This window comes from Aspergillus aculeatus, assembly GCF_001890905.1.
Source record: "Aspergillus aculeatus ATCC 16872 unplaced genomic scaffold ASPACscaffold_1, whole genome shotgun sequence".
Lineage (NCBI taxonomy): Eukaryota > Fungi > Ascomycota > Eurotiomycetes > Eurotiales > Aspergillaceae > Aspergillus > Aspergillus aculeatus.
Window position 1 is genome coordinate 1200256 of NW_017962976.1, and position 19147 is coordinate 1219402.

At 51.2% G+C, this 19147-nt stretch overlaps 5 protein-coding genes and 2 non-coding genes across 7 annotated transcripts; 2 read left to right on the top strand and 5 right to left on the bottom strand.

The window, feature by feature from the left end:
- The first annotated feature begins 835 nt into the window (after nucleotides 1-835).
- ASPACDRAFT_t11 lies at nucleotides 836-909 on the top strand. The gene has a single exon. It is a non-coding gene; the product is annotated as a tRNA-Ile (tRNA).
- Nucleotides 910-2252: 1343 nt separating this feature from the next.
- ASPACDRAFT_t32 lies at nucleotides 2253-2326 on the bottom strand. Its single transcript has one exon. It is a non-coding gene; the product is annotated as a tRNA-Ile (tRNA).
- Nucleotides 2327-2755: 429 nt separating this feature from the next.
- Nucleotides 2756-4115, bottom strand: ASPACDRAFT_1892816 (uncharacterized protein; the record flags this gene model as incomplete). The annotated part of the gene is made up of 5 exons (XM_020198669.1): nucleotides 2756-2900; nucleotides 2974-3552; nucleotides 3635-3883; nucleotides 3940-3973; nucleotides 4032-4115. The coding sequence occupies 5 exons, from the start codon at nucleotides 4113-4115 to the stop codon at nucleotides 2773-2775; spliced, it is 1074 nt and encodes a 357-aa protein (XP_020060975.1). The 3' UTR covers nucleotides 2756-2772.
- A 955-nt stretch (nucleotides 4116-5070) lies between these two features.
- On the bottom strand, nucleotides 5071-5761 carry ASPACDRAFT_38198 (CENP-S family protein; the record flags this gene model as incomplete). The annotated part of the gene is made up of 4 exons (XM_020200413.1): nucleotides 5071-5188; nucleotides 5329-5362; nucleotides 5511-5634; nucleotides 5729-5761. 4 exons carry the CDS (start codon nucleotides 5759-5761, stop codon nucleotides 5071-5073), a joined length of 309 nt encoding a protein of 102 aa, XP_020060976.1.
- A 295-nt stretch (nucleotides 5762-6056) lies between these two features.
- Nucleotides 6057-7256, top strand: ASPACDRAFT_109405 (uncharacterized protein). Its single transcript, XM_020195384.1, has one exon. The coding sequence runs from the start codon at nucleotides 6380-6382 to the stop codon at nucleotides 7031-7033; it is 654 nt and encodes a 217-aa protein (XP_020060977.1). The 5' UTR covers nucleotides 6057-6379; the 3' UTR covers nucleotides 7034-7256.
- On the bottom strand, nucleotides 7255-8984 carry ASPACDRAFT_74240 (uncharacterized protein). Its single transcript, XM_020204158.1, has 3 exons — nucleotides 8778-8984; nucleotides 8510-8709; nucleotides 7255-8341 (listed from the first exon to the last, which is right to left on the bottom strand). The coding sequence occupies exons 2-3, from the start codon at nucleotides 8699-8701 to the stop codon at nucleotides 7607-7609; spliced, it is 927 nt and encodes a 308-aa protein (XP_020060978.1). The 5' UTR covers nucleotides 8702-8709; nucleotides 8778-8984; the 3' UTR covers nucleotides 7255-7606.
- A 425-nt stretch (nucleotides 8985-9409) lies between these two features.
- ASPACDRAFT_1892820 (putative cell morphogenesis protein (PAG1)) lies at nucleotides 9410-17956 on the bottom strand. Its single transcript, XM_020198670.1, has 5 exons — nucleotides 17711-17956; nucleotides 16826-17568; nucleotides 16543-16773; nucleotides 13176-16478; nucleotides 9410-13125 (listed from the first exon to the last, which is right to left on the bottom strand). Coding segments are annotated over exons 1-5 (7740 nt in total). The 5' UTR covers nucleotides 17712-17956; the 3' UTR covers nucleotides 9410-9663.
- Nucleotides 17957-19147: the final 1191 nt, after the last annotated feature.

Genomic DNA, 19147 nt, shown 5'->3' on the forward strand with positions numbered 1-19147 from the left:
GAGAGAGAGAGTAGTGTTATATATATATATATATATATATATATATATATATATAGCACCATTCCAGTTAGTGAGCTCAATGGTGATGCCGCTGAAGTATCTCTCCATATATACAGATGAGAACATAGAGGACGTCACGCATTCATCAAAGACATCCAACTCCTTAACAATTCCGGAAAATGGATTCCTTGAACAAAGCGCTATACTGGAAAGGATTGACTCTGTTAAAAGGTTTGACCTTTCAACACTTGTGAAGGCATATGAAAAGAATACAACATCAGAGCTTGTGCCAAGTTTTGATTTATCAAGCCTTATTTAAAGGCAAGTATACAATCCCATTATAGCTTTAACTGTTAAGCTTGTAGTTATAGATGACAACAGCTTCTTTGCAACTCCGGCTCAACCCTTCGATATATTAAACTTGGACCCTGCTTATAGCAATATGCCGACATCGATCGCCTTTGACTTAGCAACCTTAGTATACCCTTATAGTGAACCATTCCCGGCAGCTCAACCGCATGCGAAGCAATTTTCTTGCGAAAACATATTTTTCGCCCGTACATGTGATGGACATATAGTCAATCGAACGTGTGCAGATCTCGGAAGTTCCTAAGTGTTGGTATCGCAGTGTATTGGGTTGGTTATAATTCGGCGATGAAAGGCCCATCCAGCCCAGGTCCAACTTTAATTTCGTGTGTTATATAAAGTATCCAACCCGGTTGTAATGGCAGCCCTGACACGGTGGGAGAACCTGTTATTATATAAATGGAAAGAAGGTACGCTGGGCCGGCTCAACCACTCAAGACACAACTTCAAGGTAGCAACAACAACAACTGGTCCCATAGCTCAGTTGGTTAGAGCGTAACGCTAATAACGTTAAAGTCGAGGGTTCGACCCCCTCTGGGACCATCTTTTTGCCCCCATGTGCATTCTCTTTTTCAGACTTACAGTGTTGGATAATCAATCTGCTCTATGTCGCCGACTTAATCGCATGAATAGGACGGAAGGATAGAGGTGCTGATCCCGGTTCTGTGGTATGTACTGTACATCCCAGGGACAGGCACATCAAACCCAACTAGGCGGCTTGTATGACGGCCTTGCCATGTATGCCATGTGCATAAGGCGCCAGACTGTAAGTCAGATCCATAGTCCGCGAATTAGACGTCCAAATCCAAACACTACCATGTCGCAGCAGCTAGACGATCAATGCGATCCGTCCTCCAGCTACTGTCATGTAGAGCGTTGGTGGATTGATTGATTGGACTGTTGAATAGCGTTCCAGCCCTCTGAAAGAATCCCTCCTAAGGAGTCTCTTCACAGACGATCCTATACACTCGAGCCGCTCCACGGGTCTGCTCTGTTCCCGTTGATTGCAGAGAGCAGAGGAAGAGTCGGATGCATCCACGACCCTCGTCATTCACGCCTAAAGCTGCTGCGGCTCATGCTAGACCATCTATGTCACTTCATTCCGGACGTCTCAAAGACAGGAGCTGTAAAAATGCATCTAGCCGAGGAGCTAAGAACTCATGAGTCTAAGGGTGTGGATGCTGCAAGAAGCTCGGTTAGTTGGACTCGTATGTGGCTGGATGGGGTGGCCATGCCCGGGTTCAGATGGTGGATTGAAGCTCGATGTACAGTTCGGCGTAGCTTTCGATTCCTTCCCCCTTCGTCCAAGTGGCATGAATGCCTGCAATGTCTGATGTTGATGTAGGCTCAGTATCAGATGAGATGCAGTTGCAGTTGCAGGGATGTGAGTACGACATGCCTTGGGAGTATTAACCAGACTAGTGGTGGTGGACTATACTCCCGGTAGCACAGTTGACGGAGTCAATAGTCAATACCTGGTCAACATCCAATCCCAAGTATAGCCGACAGGCAAAAGCACAGCCCCGGTGCACTGGACGAATATTATCGGAGCCCAAAGATGAACGTCACGCTCATTCCACGAGGGTATGACGGATGACTTGTCGCATTTGATATAAGGTTAGAAATTAGAGGCCAGGAGCACGCTTTCAACCAGCGCCCACCAACACCAACCCTATACTATATATACACTTGCCTAGCGAGTCAATCAACAACCGAGTTCAAGACAAATGTGAATAGTCTGAGCTACAAACCCCCCCCTTAAACCCACCCCGACTAGACCACCTTCATACTCAAGGCCACCACACTTTCTTAAAAAAAGCCTCGATCAATCAAAGCCAGCCTTCACCCACCCAATAATCAAGCCCACACAAAAACAAAAAGAAAGCTGGTCCCAGAGGGGCTCGAACCCTCGACTTTAACGTTATTAGCGTTACGCTCTAACCAACTGAGCTATGGGACCCAGTTGATGTTGTTGTCACCTGGTATGGCAACATGAGCAGATATCAAAAATGCCTGGGTCAATGGCACCGTAAGCATGACTTCAGGTTGCTGTCACACAGTATGCGGGGTTCTGGTGGGTGGCGAATTGTGGGGTGCCATTTTGTTACTGGGTATACGGGTGATGTGGGACTTATGGGATGGATCACTGGGGGAGTTGGGGTGGTTGTGGGTTAGTGGATGTGTGCGCTGGGCAGTGTTAGGGGGGTTTAGCGGTGCGATTGTTTGACTGGGATACTCTTGTTACAGTAGTGTACAGTGGTAGCAGCGACATTCACTCAATACTGTGGGTACTGCAGTATCATGCAATGGCAATGGCAATGGCGCATATTCAACAATATCATACACATTGACAATAAGAAACTCGTATCGTCGTCAGTAATCAAGAGCAACCCACCCCCTCAAGCTCTACGCCTGCACATCAACCAGAATCTTGCAGTGCGCATCTCGATGCTTGACCAGCTCCTCAAACCCCTTCTCCACCACATCATCCAACCCGATCTTCGCGGTGATCATCTTCTCCGGAGCCAACTGGCCTATCACCCATGTTAGAGCCTCTCGTCGACCAATCCATCAACAATCACCAAAAAGATTGGGCATGCAACATACCGTGATTCAGCGCCTGAATCACACCCACAAACGCACTCTCATCATACAGCGCCGACCCCGTATACTTCAACTCGCTATACATGAGGTCATTCACCCTTAAGGCGGGCCGCTTCTCCCAGACCGCGATATTGACAATCGTGCCGTGGGTGCGACAGGCGCCGATCGCCTCGTCGAGCGCCGCCTCCACCCCCGCGGTATCGAAGATGACATCCGCGCCGACGCCTCCCGTCAGCTCGCGGACGCGCGCCGCTGTGTTACCGCCGGGCCCTTCCGCGCGCGGGTCCACGATGTGCGCGGCGCCGTAGTCCCGCGCCAGTCGCTGGCGGTTCGCCATCAGCTCGGCGACCAGGATGTTCTGCGCCCCCTGCATCTTCAGGACCTGCACGATCCCGATCCCCACGGGCCCGCCGCCGAGGACCAGGACGCTGTCACCGGGCTTGAAGGGGGAGATGTTCACCGCGTGCCAGGCGACCGCCAGGGGCTCGATCAGCGCCGCCGCCTCCAGGGAGATGGTGTCCGGTAGCGGGTAGAAGTGTTCAGCTGGCGCCACGATGTACTTGGCTAGGCCGCCGCCGTACCCTGTACGCAGATGGTTGGGTGGTTAGTGGCATTGTTGCTCGTCTCGCTCAATAATAAGGAACGTGGTAGATCGGGGGCGTACCTGATAGCCCGATGAAGCCGATGTTCTCGCAGCAGTATTCGTAGCCCAGCTTGCAGGACGTACACTCTTTGTCGAAGATGGTGGGCCGTACGACAGCTCGCTGGCCCGGCGAGACGTGCGTTACGCCCTCGCCGACCTCTTCAATGATCCCGCCGAATTCGTGGCCCAGGGTTACTGGGTGCGTGGCCCCGGTGATCTTGTGCGGTTCCTGGGGTACTAGGACTGGACCGCCCAGGTATTCGTGTAAGTCTAGGGGGCTTAATACGGACGCAGAGATCCTTGAGTGGTGACGGGAGATCGCTTACCACTGCCACAGATTCCGACGAAGGCAGGTCGCATCTATGTTATGGGCGTGGCTGTCAGTAGGGAATAAGCGCCTAAAAGGTGGGAAAATCACCTTGACCTGTCCCTGCCCGCATGTCGGTTCTTCGATCTCATCTACCCTGATGTCGCCCCGTCCGTGGAAGCGCACGGCCTTCATGATGGGTGCAGTTCCCGTGAGAGTCCTCCGCAGAGCTTTGACCGAGTCAGTCGCAGTGTTCAGCATTTTAGTTTCGCTTTCGTTGAGTTAGATTCGTCATGAGATATAAATTGGTATTGTGTTATACACACTCGTGAAGCAACGCAACGGCGAATACGGTGAAGGTTTGCTGTCAAAGAAAAGTGGATACAGCCATTTTCATGAAGCGAGTGCTATATAAGATGTCGCGGCGAAATGCAGCGTTGCAGTGACGTTAAGTCGATATAAGGTCTCCCTCGCGAGCAGGATATGTTTTCAGATTTCATTGATTGGTTGAAGTGTATATACAGTACTTTGTCTACATGATGTTCAATTGGTCGGACGAGAGGCTGTTCATCTGATAATCATTACAACATAAGGTATCTGATGTTGCATTGATCCTGCGTTGAAGCGAGCCTCACGGGTGGCTTCCGGAGATATTCTCATTTCTCTTTGGATTAGTCCAGGAATACCGCGAGCATGATTTGCTGGCCCTCGTCCGACGTCAGAGGATAGCTGGTGGTTCAGCGATAGGTTCAGAATTCTCTGGAATTGGCGCCATGATTAGACCTTCGAGGTTGATGGCGCCCGGAGATATCGCGTGCCTGTTTGCGTTGTCAGGATGCTGGAGCAGTGGCGTCATGAATCGCGACGAATTAGACCTTTTACATTCACGTTAATTTGATCTCCGCAGCTGTCATTTGGTAACACGGCCCGCCACCATTCCTGCCAAAAGATTAGCCACTCCCTCGATTACGGGGACTTGACATGAGACGGAAGTGAATAGGTCTGCCATACATACCCTAAAAGTTGGCTCTGAATGGCAGAGGAGCCCAGCCACCAATGATATGAAAGCAGTCGGGTAGATCTGCACATTGACTTTGGACTGAAGTAATCCCTGCCGGGAGGGAACACCAGTTAGTGGGCCCCCATTGAATCAGGCTTCTCGATCGCGCATCTGCTCAACGAACGCGCGGAGAATGGATTCTAAGCCCTCGTTGCGGCGTGCCAGGAGCATGACATCGGTGACATTAACCGTCGAGCGGCCGGCATGCCTAAAACGGAAAGCCGAGCATGTCAGCATATCGTAATATCAACGTCTCTGGGCGTCAGACAGAACCACAAGAAGGCAGCCAGCTTTTGGTCATGAAAGGAAATTCCCCAGGCAAAAGAATCACTTAAGGGTATCACTTACTTGGAAAATGATTCCAAGTCCTGGCTAACGGTTTCTATTGGGGATTCCAGTCAGCATTCGGGCGCAAGTCTGGTACGAGAGAAGAAAGCATCCAACGAGAGACATTCGAGAGAACGCTGCTGATAGAGTCCATCCAGCGTGCTGGCTCGATGTTAGGCAGAGGAGAGGGAAAAAGCACCAACCTATCTGAGCCCAGACCAACTCTGTCAATGCCCCGATAAACTGAGGCGTGGCGTTGATACCGAGCTTGATAGTCTCTTCGTCCACGATCCTCCCAATCGCCAGCCAAAGGGCAGATTTCAAACGCTGTATTGAGTGCGAAGACAACGATCAGCACAGCTATCCAAGCCGTATACGTAGGGGAGCAAGCACCGCACCATCCTGATAATGGGATACATACCTCTTCGAGTCCAGCTTCCTCGGTTTGATCCATCGCGGATATTCCAGCTTTTAAGACGGGAGACTTGAAGACAACCAGCGCGAATTGCAAATCCTGCGTGACCAAAAGCACCAGACGCAGTTCGAACGAGTATCAAGATGGTACCCAACTGTACTGTAGCTTGCCGATGCGCGACGACTTCCCGCGGCAGTTCGTGTCGGGGACGCGTTGAGTATGCAGATCAAGCCGTGATTGGCCGAAGCTCAACCCACCGGAACGGGAGTTAATCCGCTGCGGGCAAAATGACGCTAAACTCGAAGCAAAAGCATTTCCACTTTCGGCATTTCCACTCCGAATGAGCGATTTATTGCGGCGAAACTAAGCTACTTGACCTAGTACACAGGTGGCCCTTTCACCTAGGTACAATTTTTCTCTGGCTTCTGCGAGAAAACAAAGCCCGGAGCTCTGTGGTGCAAACAGTCGCAGTATCTACGTTGCTAGGCCCTTTGCTGTCTTACCACAGACAAGCCTTCCAATCCAATTCACATCCCCCCACTACTCCGTACATCCGGCCAAACCCGCCCTCCTCTTCCCCGGTTGAACCTCCAGTTGAGCAGCCCGCATTGAAGAACAATAGTTCGAACCCAGCAGTCCTCAATCCACCAAACCAAAATGTCCACCCCACCCCCCAACCCAGGCGCCGTCGCCCTCGACGCCCTCACCGACTTCTTCACGCAGCTCTACTCCGTCGCCGAGACGGTCGTGACCCGCTTCATCACGAACCTGCACGGCTCCTTCGCCAACGTCTCCACGGGCCGCTGGACCAAGGTCATCCTCTCCGTGGTCGGCTACCTGATCATCCGGCCCTACATCGAAGCCTGGTTCAAGAAGATGCACGAGAAGGACCGCAAGAAGCACATGGAGAAGAAGCGCGCCCAGGAAGCGGCCGCCGGCGGCGGGAAGGGCGAGAAGAAGAAGGCGCGCATGTCGGCCAATGCGCTCCGCGGCGGTGGCGGGGGAAGAGTACTCGGGGAGGTGGAGAATACGGACGATGAGATTGAGGACGAGGAGGATACCGCCGCCACTACCACCGGCGCTGCTACCGCGACCACCTCCGCGGCGACTTCCAATGTCACGCAGGAGGATTTCGCGACGGCGAGTGGGGTGCCTGAGTGGGGGAAGAATGCTCGCAAGAGGCAGAAGAAGTATCAGAAGAGCTTGGAGAAGGAGGCGGAGAAGCAGACGCAGAAGTTGTCGGAGGAGGAGATTATGGAGTTGTTGGATTGGAGTGAGGATGAGGTTGAGGGGGTAAAGAAGGAGGAGTAAATGGAGGAGAGGGAATTGCAACCTGGTTGCAGGACGAGCTCTGTGAGGTTGGATGGATGCATTGTTGCGAGATGGTGTTGTGGAGCTCTCCTTTCTGTGAGCGGAGTACGTATATATATGTGTGTGTTTGTGTGTCTGGGTCTCGTTGGCCGGGACGACTATTACTTTTAATATCTCTACATAATTGGTATAGACAAAATGATGATTCATGTTGCTCTTTTGGAAAGTGTGCTAAATATGGCGCTGCAGCTGTGGCGTTTTTCGTGTTTACTAAGTCCTACATGAGTTAAAGGCACATGTCCACTCACTCGCCTGTGGGTTTGAACACGAATCCAAATAGAAATCATCTCTTGCTTGGTATGCCTAGTACGTTTTCAATCAAGAGTGCACCTCGGTCTTCCCTGTCTAGGACAGGAGACATACAGTTCTGGGCTCCTCTTCAGTGCACAGACGGCAACAGCAAGTATTGAATGGGCGACTTCAGAACGTAACAGAAGCCATGTCTGCCCCACGATCTCCGTGGCATTCGATTCCTTAGGAGCCGAACATCTACCCAGAAACCCAACCCCCCTGTTATTGCGACCTATCCTGAAGCCACTTGTAGACCACCGAGAAATCCTTACCGCGGTGCTCTTCCTCCACCGCATTATACACAGTGCGAGCTACATCAGCCAAGGGTAGAGGTGAGCCCGACTCCTCTGCAGCAGTGATCGCCAACCGTAGGTCTTTCTTCATCAAGCTGACGCCAAAGCCACCGGCATAGTCACGAGAGGCTGGCGCCGTCTCCACAACGCCAGGCACAGGGTTGTTGACCTCCATCGGCCAGCACCGACCGGTGGACGTATTGACCATATCAGCAAGAGTTTTGGGATCCAGGCCCCAGCGCAGGCCCAGGTTCATCGCTTCGGCGGTGGCGATGTTGTTGATCGCCAGGATGTAGTTGTTGACGAGTTTCCCCGAGACCCCGGCACCGGGGGCGCCCATATGCCACGCGTTCTTGCCCATAAGGGACAGGACCGACCTCACTCGGTCGATGAGCTGACCGGTCTGGGACGTGGCACCGAACATGAAGCTGAGCGTACCGTTGCGGGCCCCAACGACACCACCCGACACAGGTGCGTCCACAAAGCGACCTTGACCGGTGGTGTGGATGGCGTTCGCAATCTCTTTGGATGAGCTAGGATCGATGGTTGACGTGTCGATGAACAGACGCTCCTGCTCCAGGGGTGGGAGTTCACCGTGCCGGAGAATGGAATAGAAGACGTCTTTGACATGCTGTGGCTCTGGAAGGCTGGTGACGACGACCGTCTGGAACAGGAAACGTTATCAGAAGACGAAACCAGGGGCCCCGATGGGCTTGTCAAATGCTGATGATTGCATAAATACTGCAGACAATACCCCGTGATGAAAGCTTTCCAGACCCGGATTTCACATAGACCCCTGTTCCGAACACCATATAGAGCTCGAACTACTTACAGATTGTTCTGCCATATCTCTCGCGCTCTCCGCCACGACAACATTGGCCATGCCAGTGCCAGTGCCCGCAGCAGCAGCTCGCTTGACTGCCTGACGAGCCTCCTCCACAAACCGTGCGGTGGTATCTTGATTGACATCGCGGATCATCAGCGTGTCGGTGGCGGGGATCTTGGACTGTATGTTCTTAGCCATGTTATATCCTAGACAGAGAATCGCACTGTCAGCCACCTGCAACACACATGCTCGAGAGGGTTGGAGCCATACGTACCCATTTGTCCGAGTCCTATGAATCCCCACGTGGCATGTTTCCGTGTAGAGGATGAGAACAGCCTTCTTGGACTGATGGGGGGCTTTCGAAGAGGATGGCTCGCTGAAGGGGCTACTCTTGACAGGCGGGTCCCCCGCAGGAGCGGGGATAGAGCACCGAGACGAGCCATTGTTGAGTGTGAATAAGTGCTAGAACCTGAGAAGAAACAGCCTATCGAACGAGGTGCAATCAATGCGCTGCTGCCAATGGCTCCTTGTTTCGAAGTTAAGCAGTGGGATTCGGCGCTCTGCAAAGGTGGTAGCTATCGTAAGTTGGAGTTGTAAATGTAGCACTCTAGCTGTAGTTCATCAATGTGATGGGTCAGCGCTACTAGGCCGAGGACCACGTAGAGCAGCGAATTGCAGTCAGGTAGTAATCCCGAGGATAACCGATTCTTGCCATTCAGCCAGCAAAGTGGTAGACACATTGAGTGATCAAGGTGTTTGTTGGTGAACTAATGGAATATGGGGATGTCGATCTTTACCCCGACCCCGTGCGGGGAAAGCCCAATTCGGTAAGGCTGCGGAGCGTCATTACAACTCACGTGTCACAGTATAGAATATACAATAGCTAACACAACTACGCACTAGGGTGAACTCGATGCTCGTTATGTTTCATGTCTAGATTAAATAATGTACAGAGACTGAAGGAGGATGCAGTGCATCGGAGGTTAACATGTAAACCGCTCGTACGACACCACGGCAATTGACAATGGGTATGTTGAACGCCAGAAGAAATAAGAAAATGTGTTGAGACGCCGTCAAATGATGCCAATGACCGTTCAATTGAGTGCAAAGCTGCGCAGGACAGAGCGTCCACCAAAGGACCCTGAGGTGCAGGGGCCATCTCATTGCTGTCCCGGGGATGCTGGATTGCTAGTTGGGCCATTAAGATATTCAGAGGGGACTTTAGGCACGCGTGGGGAGCTAATTGCCTGGGTCCGTTGCTGTGCGCGGATTACATCCCGCTGACGCTCTTTGTCTCGACTCGGGGCCGTGCCACCAGTGAGCCGTCTCATGCCGCTGCGAATCCTCGACTCAAGCGACGATGATCCTTCAGTAGCGCTTCGCACCTGGTTGATGGGATGTGGTATAGATGGCTTGCTATCAGCGAATGTGTCTTCCATCTCATCGTCCGAAAGGAACGCAGACTCGCCAAAGCCAATGACAGGCGTGGCTTGCTGTACACTGGACGAGGATGGCGAGGGCAAATGATTGGCCGGAGACGTCACGGACCGAGTGTGAGACACTGGACGTGCAAGTTGGCTAGGCGCCGGGGGTGTGAATGTACCAGAAGGATGTACCCCAGCGCTATCGAACCGTAGATTTGGCGGCCGGGACTCCGCAAGTCCATTGTGGAAAGAGGATATCGAGGCAGTCCTGGCAAGAGATTTGCGCAGAATCGGCGCCGTTTGCTGATCGTAGAGACTGGCACTCGTATCAGCATATGCACCAGCAAAGCTACGTAGTGCAGGGTCTGAGATGGTGTCTAAGACCGGGTGAAGTGGGTCCGCCTCTTCGAAAAAGTCGTCCAGGCTGTCTAATTTCTGCACGATATCTCCCATGTTGCCGTCCGTCTGCGTGTCAATTGATTTCATAGTATCTGCTCGCATAGGGAAGAACGAGTCACTGTATTCGTCTGCATGAAATTCAACCTCAGGCTTGACGGTTTCTTGCACCTCCATGCGGTCCACTTCTGCACATGTGTAGAACACCGCGTGAACATTTTGACGAGTGATATTCGACTGAGAGGCAGGCATCGGAATTGACCACCCGGTCGGTTCGGGTATTCCATAAAGACTTTGAATACGTTCGTATTCTTTTCGAACGGCCCGTGACGATGAAGCCGAAGCCATGCTCATTCGAAGGTGATGGCGTTCCATTGGGTTGGCCGATACTGTCATAATGTGGTCCATGACTTGCAGAGCCTGAGGGCACAGATCAGTCTGCAGCAGCCGCAGTAATGGTGAGATAAGGTCAGGGCCATGGCTCGTCACTTCCTCTCGTCGCATATCAATCTCCGGTATCAGGACACAGAGTATCTTCATGACCTTGACGCGGAACCATTTGGTGGTATTTGTTAGTAGTCCCATGAGGAAGATTAAGCTCGGAACATCCATTCGAGGGAAATAGTAGGAGCGCAGCTCGGTGATGATGTGGCTCAAGAAATCGTTCTCCGCCTTGTATTGTCCGTTCGCAAACCCAAGCAGAGAGGCTGCAATACGTGGACAACCTTCGCTCTCAGCAACGCGCGCAAGCAAAGTAGCCCGTGCCAACGTCTTGGGGTTGTCAATATTCGAGTCGAACTGATGGAGAAAGTGGGGCAGATTCGCCAGTACTGTGAGAAGGAGCCTGTCGCTATCTCCGATGAGATCATTGTTTGGAAGGCCGCTCAGACGATGTAGAACGTCTAACGTGAGGTTCAGAGATTCGCTTGACTTCAATCCTTTATAAACCAGATCCTGGAGACCACCAAAACCGCCCTCCCACTTGGGGGGCTGGCCTTTGATGAGCTCTGCAACTACGATGGGATCGCCCATATTCAAACGATCCAAGAACTTCTCTAGCATACCGATACTTTCAACAAATTCTGTTTCATGGATCGTGTTCAAACAAGCACACGTCGTCCAGAACAGCTGTGGATAGCGCAAAAGATCCGCAGGAGCCAAGGACCCGATGATGATCTTCAGTGTTGTCAGAATTTCCATTGAGAATGTCCGATAATCCGACTCCTCATCTGCAATTGTATTAGACAGGCGAGCGAGCATGTCGGCTAGCATCCTGGAGTCGAGTGACATGGATATGCAACGGAATACCTGGAAAGATCGACAGGCTAAATGTCGGACAGGGCACGATGTCGCCCAATTCAGAGCTTCTTTGGCCCAAAGATCATTGATGCCCTCATATGCAAGGCTAAAAAACCCGACGACTTTATGGGTAACATCAGACATTGACGTGGGAACACGGCGACCGTCATCAGCATCATCTTTGTCACTGTTGTCCTCATATTCCCAGACAACCTTGGGGTCACTCTTGCGGATCATCTCCACAAAGTCCTCGATAGATTCCCTGGTGCCAGCAGGGGCATCGTCTTCTGTCTTGGCAGCGACCAGCTCATGGATCAAGTGAACCAACATTTCTCTAGCCTCTTCTTGAACAGTAACAATGTAATGATCCCATAGAATGAGAGCAACGTGGAGCAACTTGACTACATCTTCCAGTGCCGGAGTGATGGCAGCAACCATGAGATCAACAAGCAATACCAAGGATACTTGACCCAAAGAAAGCCCGGCCTGTTTGTTTCCTAGTGGAAGTACCGTATTGAGATCAGCAACATACGGCAGGCTCTTGATGTCGGCCGGAGCTGGTGTAATCTCCTTCCTCTCTTGCACCATGTGCTTGGGAACAACCTGCATCAAGAAGAACTCGATCACCTTCGAGCCGGCAGGGGTTCCTGACAAGAACACAACCACTTGTTTTGCGTACTCAACAAAGTTCTGTTCTTTGCGTTCCAAGCAGAGGTTGATAATAAAGTCCAGGACCAGTTGCACGTTTCCTCCATGCGGTCCCGTAGCCAAAGCTTGCCAGAGGGCTTGCATTTCATTTGGAAGTGTGGTACTGCAACGAATCGTGATCTCAAAAAGATTGGCCAGAAGCATGTAGGACTTAGCTGTCGGCCCGCCATTGGGATCAACTTGGAGTTCCATTGTCTGGACCCATGGAAGGATGGCAGCCACCATGTTCCGTTGACTGTCTGGTCTCAAATTCTTGAAATGCAAAGATAGCTCGGAGAACAGGGGAAAAGCTAGGTCAGAGTGTTGTATCGCAAGTCGCTTGGACGTTTCAAACTGGGCGAGTTTGTACACGGCGGTCGTCTTGTCAGAGATGCTGATGTAGAAATCCTGCAGTCTTGAGCTTTTCTGCTGCCGTTCCTCCAAAATGCGAAGAAGTTTGGCGGACTTCATTCTGATCTCTCTCTTTTGATTTCCAAGTGTGACAAGGACAGCACCTAGAATCCGCCAGAAATTGAGGGGGAAGTCTGTGTGCTCAATAAGTACTTGTGTGACGACTTCAAAGTAGCTTTCTAGCGCTTTGGGTCTCTCCGCAACATAGCACATCTCGATGGAGCGCTCTAACAAGTAATTATGCTCCTTGTTGTGGACAATCAGATTTTTGAGAGCACGTCTACCGATGGCATGCCATTTGTCGCTGATTGAAGTCGTGAAAATTATATCAATCCAAGATAGCATGCGGCCTACGTCGAACTGCAGCACCGAACCACTCTCCGTTGTGATGCTAATTGGTCCAGCCTGCAGAAGTCAGTCAACCGTCTCAAGAGAGAAAACTAGGAGTTACTTACACACAAGGATGCCATGGCACTCAAAGCTGCTGCGCGCAGGTTCCTCTTTTCAATTTCCATGGCAGCCCCAGATTCATTGTTCTGCGAAGGAGCATATTTCCGCATGTTCTCCTCCCTCTGCGAAATCTGGGACTGATTGGGCGAATATCCGCACCAATCTTCCATGAGAGAGAATGCGGACTTTCTGGATTCAAACGGTATCCACCGAGAGGGATCGCTGGTTCGATTGATACCTTCGAACAGTTGCTCCATGAGACCACAATAGTGAAACCTGAGGCGCTGGAATTCCCAGTCATTCTGGACTTCGGCATCACTCAAGAATATTCGAAGATCTTTCGCATAGGTGACAAGGTTGTTGACGATCCAGTCGTCATTGTAAATATCCGATTCTTGTAGGAAATGCGAAGTTAGCTTGTACACATATGTGACTTCCGTCCGCAGTCGATCCGTCTTGCGGTTTCTTCGCGGACTGCTAGGGGAGCGATAATGTGTGCCGATTCGAATCTTGGCTTCTTCATTGCAAGTTGTGACGGCGTACTGCAGCGATTCGAGAAGGGTGCGGTAGAGATTTTTGTTGATAGATCCAAGGGCGACCACTATAGCATTTCGTATGGTAGGGCGCTCGGCCGACAACAACGGGATCACAAACGCAAAAAGACTTCGAGCCGAGCTGATCTTATCTTGAGACTGCTGTGATCCCTTTGACCCTTTGCGTGCATGTTGAGCGTTTGCCAACTGGCTTTGTGACTGCGCACCAACACTGTTTAGAGTGGTGCATGCCATGACCAGGTACAGTTTCCATTGTTCAATCACAATTTCGGCGGACAGGTTGCCCCGCCCCAGTATACGAGCTTGAGCAGCTTCCATCGGGCCGTATTGATGTGATGGACCCTCAGCGTAGTATGTGATTGCTTTGTGCATAAGGACAAGTCTGGCACATACGATCTCACGTCCCAATGTCACTGCGAAAGGACAGGTCTCGAAGCTTATTCGGATGATGTTTGGGAACACTTTTGACCATAGTGTCGAGTCATAGGAAACCTCGCTGCTACACATATCTATCACGACTTGTTGAGCAGCACTTCTCCGCTTGCTTTTCTGGATCCTGCTCAGCTCAGCCACAGTCAATGATTCACTATTGACATCCAGGATTCGGTGTGAGTCAGCTTCTAGGATCCGTATGATTCGAGTATTCTCTTTGCCAAGGGCGCTATCAAATTCCGTGATGAGACGAAGAACTGTAATGGCAAAGGCACGAACTCGCCGAGATTGAGAACAAAGGAAAAATAGCCCATGGGACTCGATTTCCTCAACATGAGCCAGAACGCTGGAGAGATCCAACTGTAGAGCTCGGCTTCCTGACCCGGTCTTGTCGTTTGATTCTGCAGCGGCACCCTTTGACTTCTGCTTTATCTCCTCGATCCAAATTCTCAGCAGTTCGACATAGAGCCTCAGTGTAGATTCGATATGACCTGGCCCTAGCATGCCTTCATCGGACATGGTCGAGTATCTCGCATCGAAGTTGAAGATGAACCTGGCAAAGCCAATCGTGACCTGCTGGGCGTGGGACTGACGCGCGATGGCTTTCAGCGATTCAGCAGACGAGACGGCTATGTTCGACTGAACGTGTGCCGTTCCGGTGCAGAGCAAATTGATCAAGGAATTGAAGGGAATGCGGTCAGATAGGCACCGAGGTAGCGCCTGCACAGCAACATGAAGTAGGTCATAGAATCCTTGTTTTTGATCTAGGGTGGTAAGGTGATCGTCTCGTCGACCAAAGCTGAAAGCTTCCGAGATTGGAGTCTTTGGTGTTGTGCCTCCGAACTTTTCATCCAGAGCCGCCTGGCCACCAAATGTGTTGTCACATAGAATGGTAATCTTGCCAAGAATATCACAGAATCGAAGGTAGTATTCCCTGACATTGTCGCTTAGTCTTGCCGTGTTGACAGGTCGCGACAAGGCGCTATCACGATTCTCCGATGCATTGGACGGTCGAGGATCAGCAAGCAAATGTGGACGATGGAAATGAGTTGGAGCAGAGATGTCGGTGAAGGGATTGGGAATCGAGCCTGTGGGGAATGGGGGGCATAGTTGATCGCAATTCTCTAGGTCTGTCATGATGGCAAGGAATGTCCTGATGCCAATGACCATTTTCTCAGGCTCCATCTGCTCAATTTTGAGCTCTTTACCTGAAAGGAAGAGGTCCGAGTTGATCATAGGGAAGATTATGCTACGGAAGCACACATCAGGGTGCTTGAACCCAATCATCCGTACCAACTGAACCAGAGGGTCTGAGACTGCTGGCTCCGTACTCAGATACGTCCTTTTCCCTGGAGGTAAGGCTATTCTGGCCACTTCTTCGACTTTACGCAGAGTGGCCGTTGGTGACTCCGAGTAACGGAAGAAGAACGTCCAAAGCAGGCGGCACATTGCCTGAAGAGCTGTTCCCCGGGTAGGACGATCTTTCAGCCTCGACGGGAGGCTCTGTATCAGCGAAAGCCATTGCGAAGAAAAGTTCTCTTTAGTTGAAACACATAGTAAGAGCACGTGGAGGGGGAATGCTGCAGCCCAATGACGTGGCTTGGTCAGCATCTGCGATAGACGAGACTGAACCAAGTCAACGAACTCCTTCCATTTAGGGAGAGTAAGGTCGCAGGTAGTGCTTGCTGCTACTGGAAGTAGTAGCTTTTCAAGTATGTAGCAGTATGCCTGCTTGACGCGCGGCCCGTGAGCGTTTGCAAATAAGCGCGCAAGGGACAGCATGAATTCACAGCATTTACTCCAGATCTCAGGATGTGTTCTGATACGAACGTGCCTCATTCCCAAGATCAGAAGCTCGGCCTTGGCATCGCCCTCTTTTGAAGGCCCGCGTAGCGTTTCGTCCTTTTGATATTTATCCAGCTCTTGCAGAAATCTGTTTGCAACGCCCGCAAAGCTGGTCTCGCTCATGATACCGAGAAGTTGCGAGTAGATTCTCCAATTGGCCATGCGAAGGGATGACGCCGATATCTGATCAGGGTCAACGGCCTTCAACTGACCGAAGACAATGTCCTCCAGGCGATCCACCATGTCCGAAGTAATTGAAGCAAGGCTACTTTGATTGAAGATCTCGATCAGGATCCTGCAAACCAGGTAGACCGACACTGTCGCTCGCCTCTCTGCCATGATGACTTCATCGTGCCTAGACAGCAGCGTCCGGGGAGGGGAATTTGAGTCGGACGGGGTAGCTGACTCAGTAATGATCTGAGGTGGCTCAGTGTTGCGCCGGATGAGAATCCCATTATCAGCAGCAGGTGGCTTGGGCTAAGATAGTTCGGGAATTAGCAAGAGGTGATCTAGGGGGGTTCGTAAGATACCTAAAACTTACCTGACCAGCAACCTGTTTCGCCACGATAGCCGCATCGCCTATCGCTTTCCTCCAGTACATGATGGTGTCAATCAGGGGCTTCGGATTCCGCCGTGCAATGTAACCCAGAGCTGATATCAATTGGTCGAAGCTTGCGTCTGCACCCGGCCCGCATACCTCTTCGACCGGCGCGTCAGATTCACCGAGTTTCATGATAGCTTGGTTGATCTTGTGTTCGGCTTGTCCGATAAACTTCAACAAGGGTTAACGCCCGTCTTACTCACGAGAAGGTGGATTGACTTACAGCATTGAAAAGGTGATGAAGTGCATATTCCTCTGTAGATTTAATATCATGGTGAGGTCTTGAATGTGAACGGCTATGGGATCGTTCCTGTTTGGGCTTTCCATTGGAGTTCATGCGTTTATGAGTCGCAATGGCCAGACTGCCGCTAACGATGTCGTCCCCATCTCGATCGTCTATCGTACTCAGTATTGCCTGTGTATGAGTGCTTGCCCCGTTGCTGCCCTGGTACTGAAAGGTTGAATGCATACTGGGCTGTTCTGGTCGGCTTGACCCGGTACCTTCCGGCTCGACCGCGCCACTTCGACCCAGGGATGCGATCAGTTCGGAACTCAGCGGACTGCTGGATGCTGTTGAGGCAGCAAAACTTGGGTTGCGGGAGTGCTGGATCCCGTGTACAATGGAGGTTTGACGATGGTGACCATAGGAGTTTGACGGCCTCCTCTCGAGACCACCATCATATCCGAAACCGGGTCGTCCAGCGATTGGCTCGGGACTTTTCGAATGGGAGGCACCGCGGCGGTTGTTCTGAGGCTGTAGACTCGAAGAGGACAAGGAAGCAGAATCAAGGCCCCTCACCGTAGACGTTTCGCGGCTGTGAACAGTGGAAGATGGTGTGCTTCTCGTGACGAGACGTTCTGGTGGAGCTGAAAAGATATGGTGCGACACAGGGTTCGAATCGTCAGGGATGAGGGGCATTGGCGTTGACTGTAACAAACCAGCCTTAATCGACGGATGTGAGGCCACTAGCGAAAGAAGCAGATTAGCACCAAGCTATCATCTCGAGCCTGTGATAGGATAGGGGGGAGCGATAGAATGAGATTTGGCATGCAGAGTGGCAGTGCTGTCAGACACAAGAAAGCATTTTGATCAGGCAGGATCACGTACTGTTGTACTGGTGGTGGTAGTTTTGAAGTCAGGCTGAATTCATTTCTGAGTAATGCTCTTCTCTGTCAGAGCGGAACAACCCAAAAGATTGAGCAAGCAGTGCATTGTTACTCTGCTGCTCAGGAATTGTCAGCTGGGACAAGAGATAACGGTTGTTGATGCATAGGTTTTGGAATCACTGAAGCTTTGTTGCTGGAAAGACCGGTTCGTTCGCGACCGAAAGAGGCTCGGAGCACGGGGAAGATGGGTAACAGTGCGGAGGACCTTTAGGAGAGGGAACGTCACTGCTATCATCTCTATCTCTCTCTCTATTCTCCCAACAAAGAGTCGCCAATACTTTGCCCACCTTTTGAGTTACTCTTACTCCATACAGGCTATCAAATCACATAATTAAAATAAGCTTAGTATCTCATGCGAGAGTTTAAATTTTCTGTTATCTTCCAATTTCCTCGTATGTTCTCTGTTCTTCACGGGAGCCTCAAGCGTCTGTCCAAATAGCAAGAGGTAGTTACCGGGTATCGAGGATCATGGTCAAATAAGCTTGATTATCCGCACTGAAAATTGTGCATACAAACATTAATTGCCCTGCTATTGAGTTTCCGGAGATCCCGGTCTCGTCCAAGCGATTAACCCGAGAAAGTGAAACACGACACGCACGAATGCAAGGCGACCTACGTTGAGGACATCAAGGGGGCGACGAATGCGACCGCCTGGACCTGAATGCATAGTCTCACCGATAGAGGTGATCGCCTCAAACTTCAGATGATGTTTGGGGCGACTCTACCGAGCTTGGAATCATCTCCACTGGACCAGACCAGGGTCGTGAGAATGATAGCATTACCGCAAGTGAGAATCGGCTGGACATGGACGATAGAAGAAACCCAACAATATGAAACCTTTCATGGTCCAGACAGCCGTTCAGCGGTGCACACTATAAGTTAACAACCATCGCTGTCATGGCTCCGGCTCCTGCAACGACGAGCAGTCTTACGAGAGATTTCGACCGCTGACACGAGACTGATTTGCTAGCGGTTCACTAATGCTACCATCCGAATTGGTAGATGGCGGACGAGATTACTTTTTAAACTTGTCTACTGCGATGGAATCCTCTAGAAGAATGATGCGCTGTTGCAGCGACATCCATATGGAGATATTGTCCCAACCACGATGTGCAGTTTAGTGTATATGCGGAATGAATCCGTCCATCGCGATGAGGCTGGTCGGGGAACGGCACTGGCGTCTGGAAATACCGCGGCGCGGAAACGTCAATAAGCCTTGGGGGCACGCGGAACAAGCAGCAGTCTAAAGCACAGTTACATCGGTGGTTGTACGGGAATGCTCCAAGTCACACAGCCGTAGTCAGAACCAGCCAGATAGAGCCCTCATGCACTGGACATACCAGAACATACAGTACAATACGCAAATGCCCAGGACAGT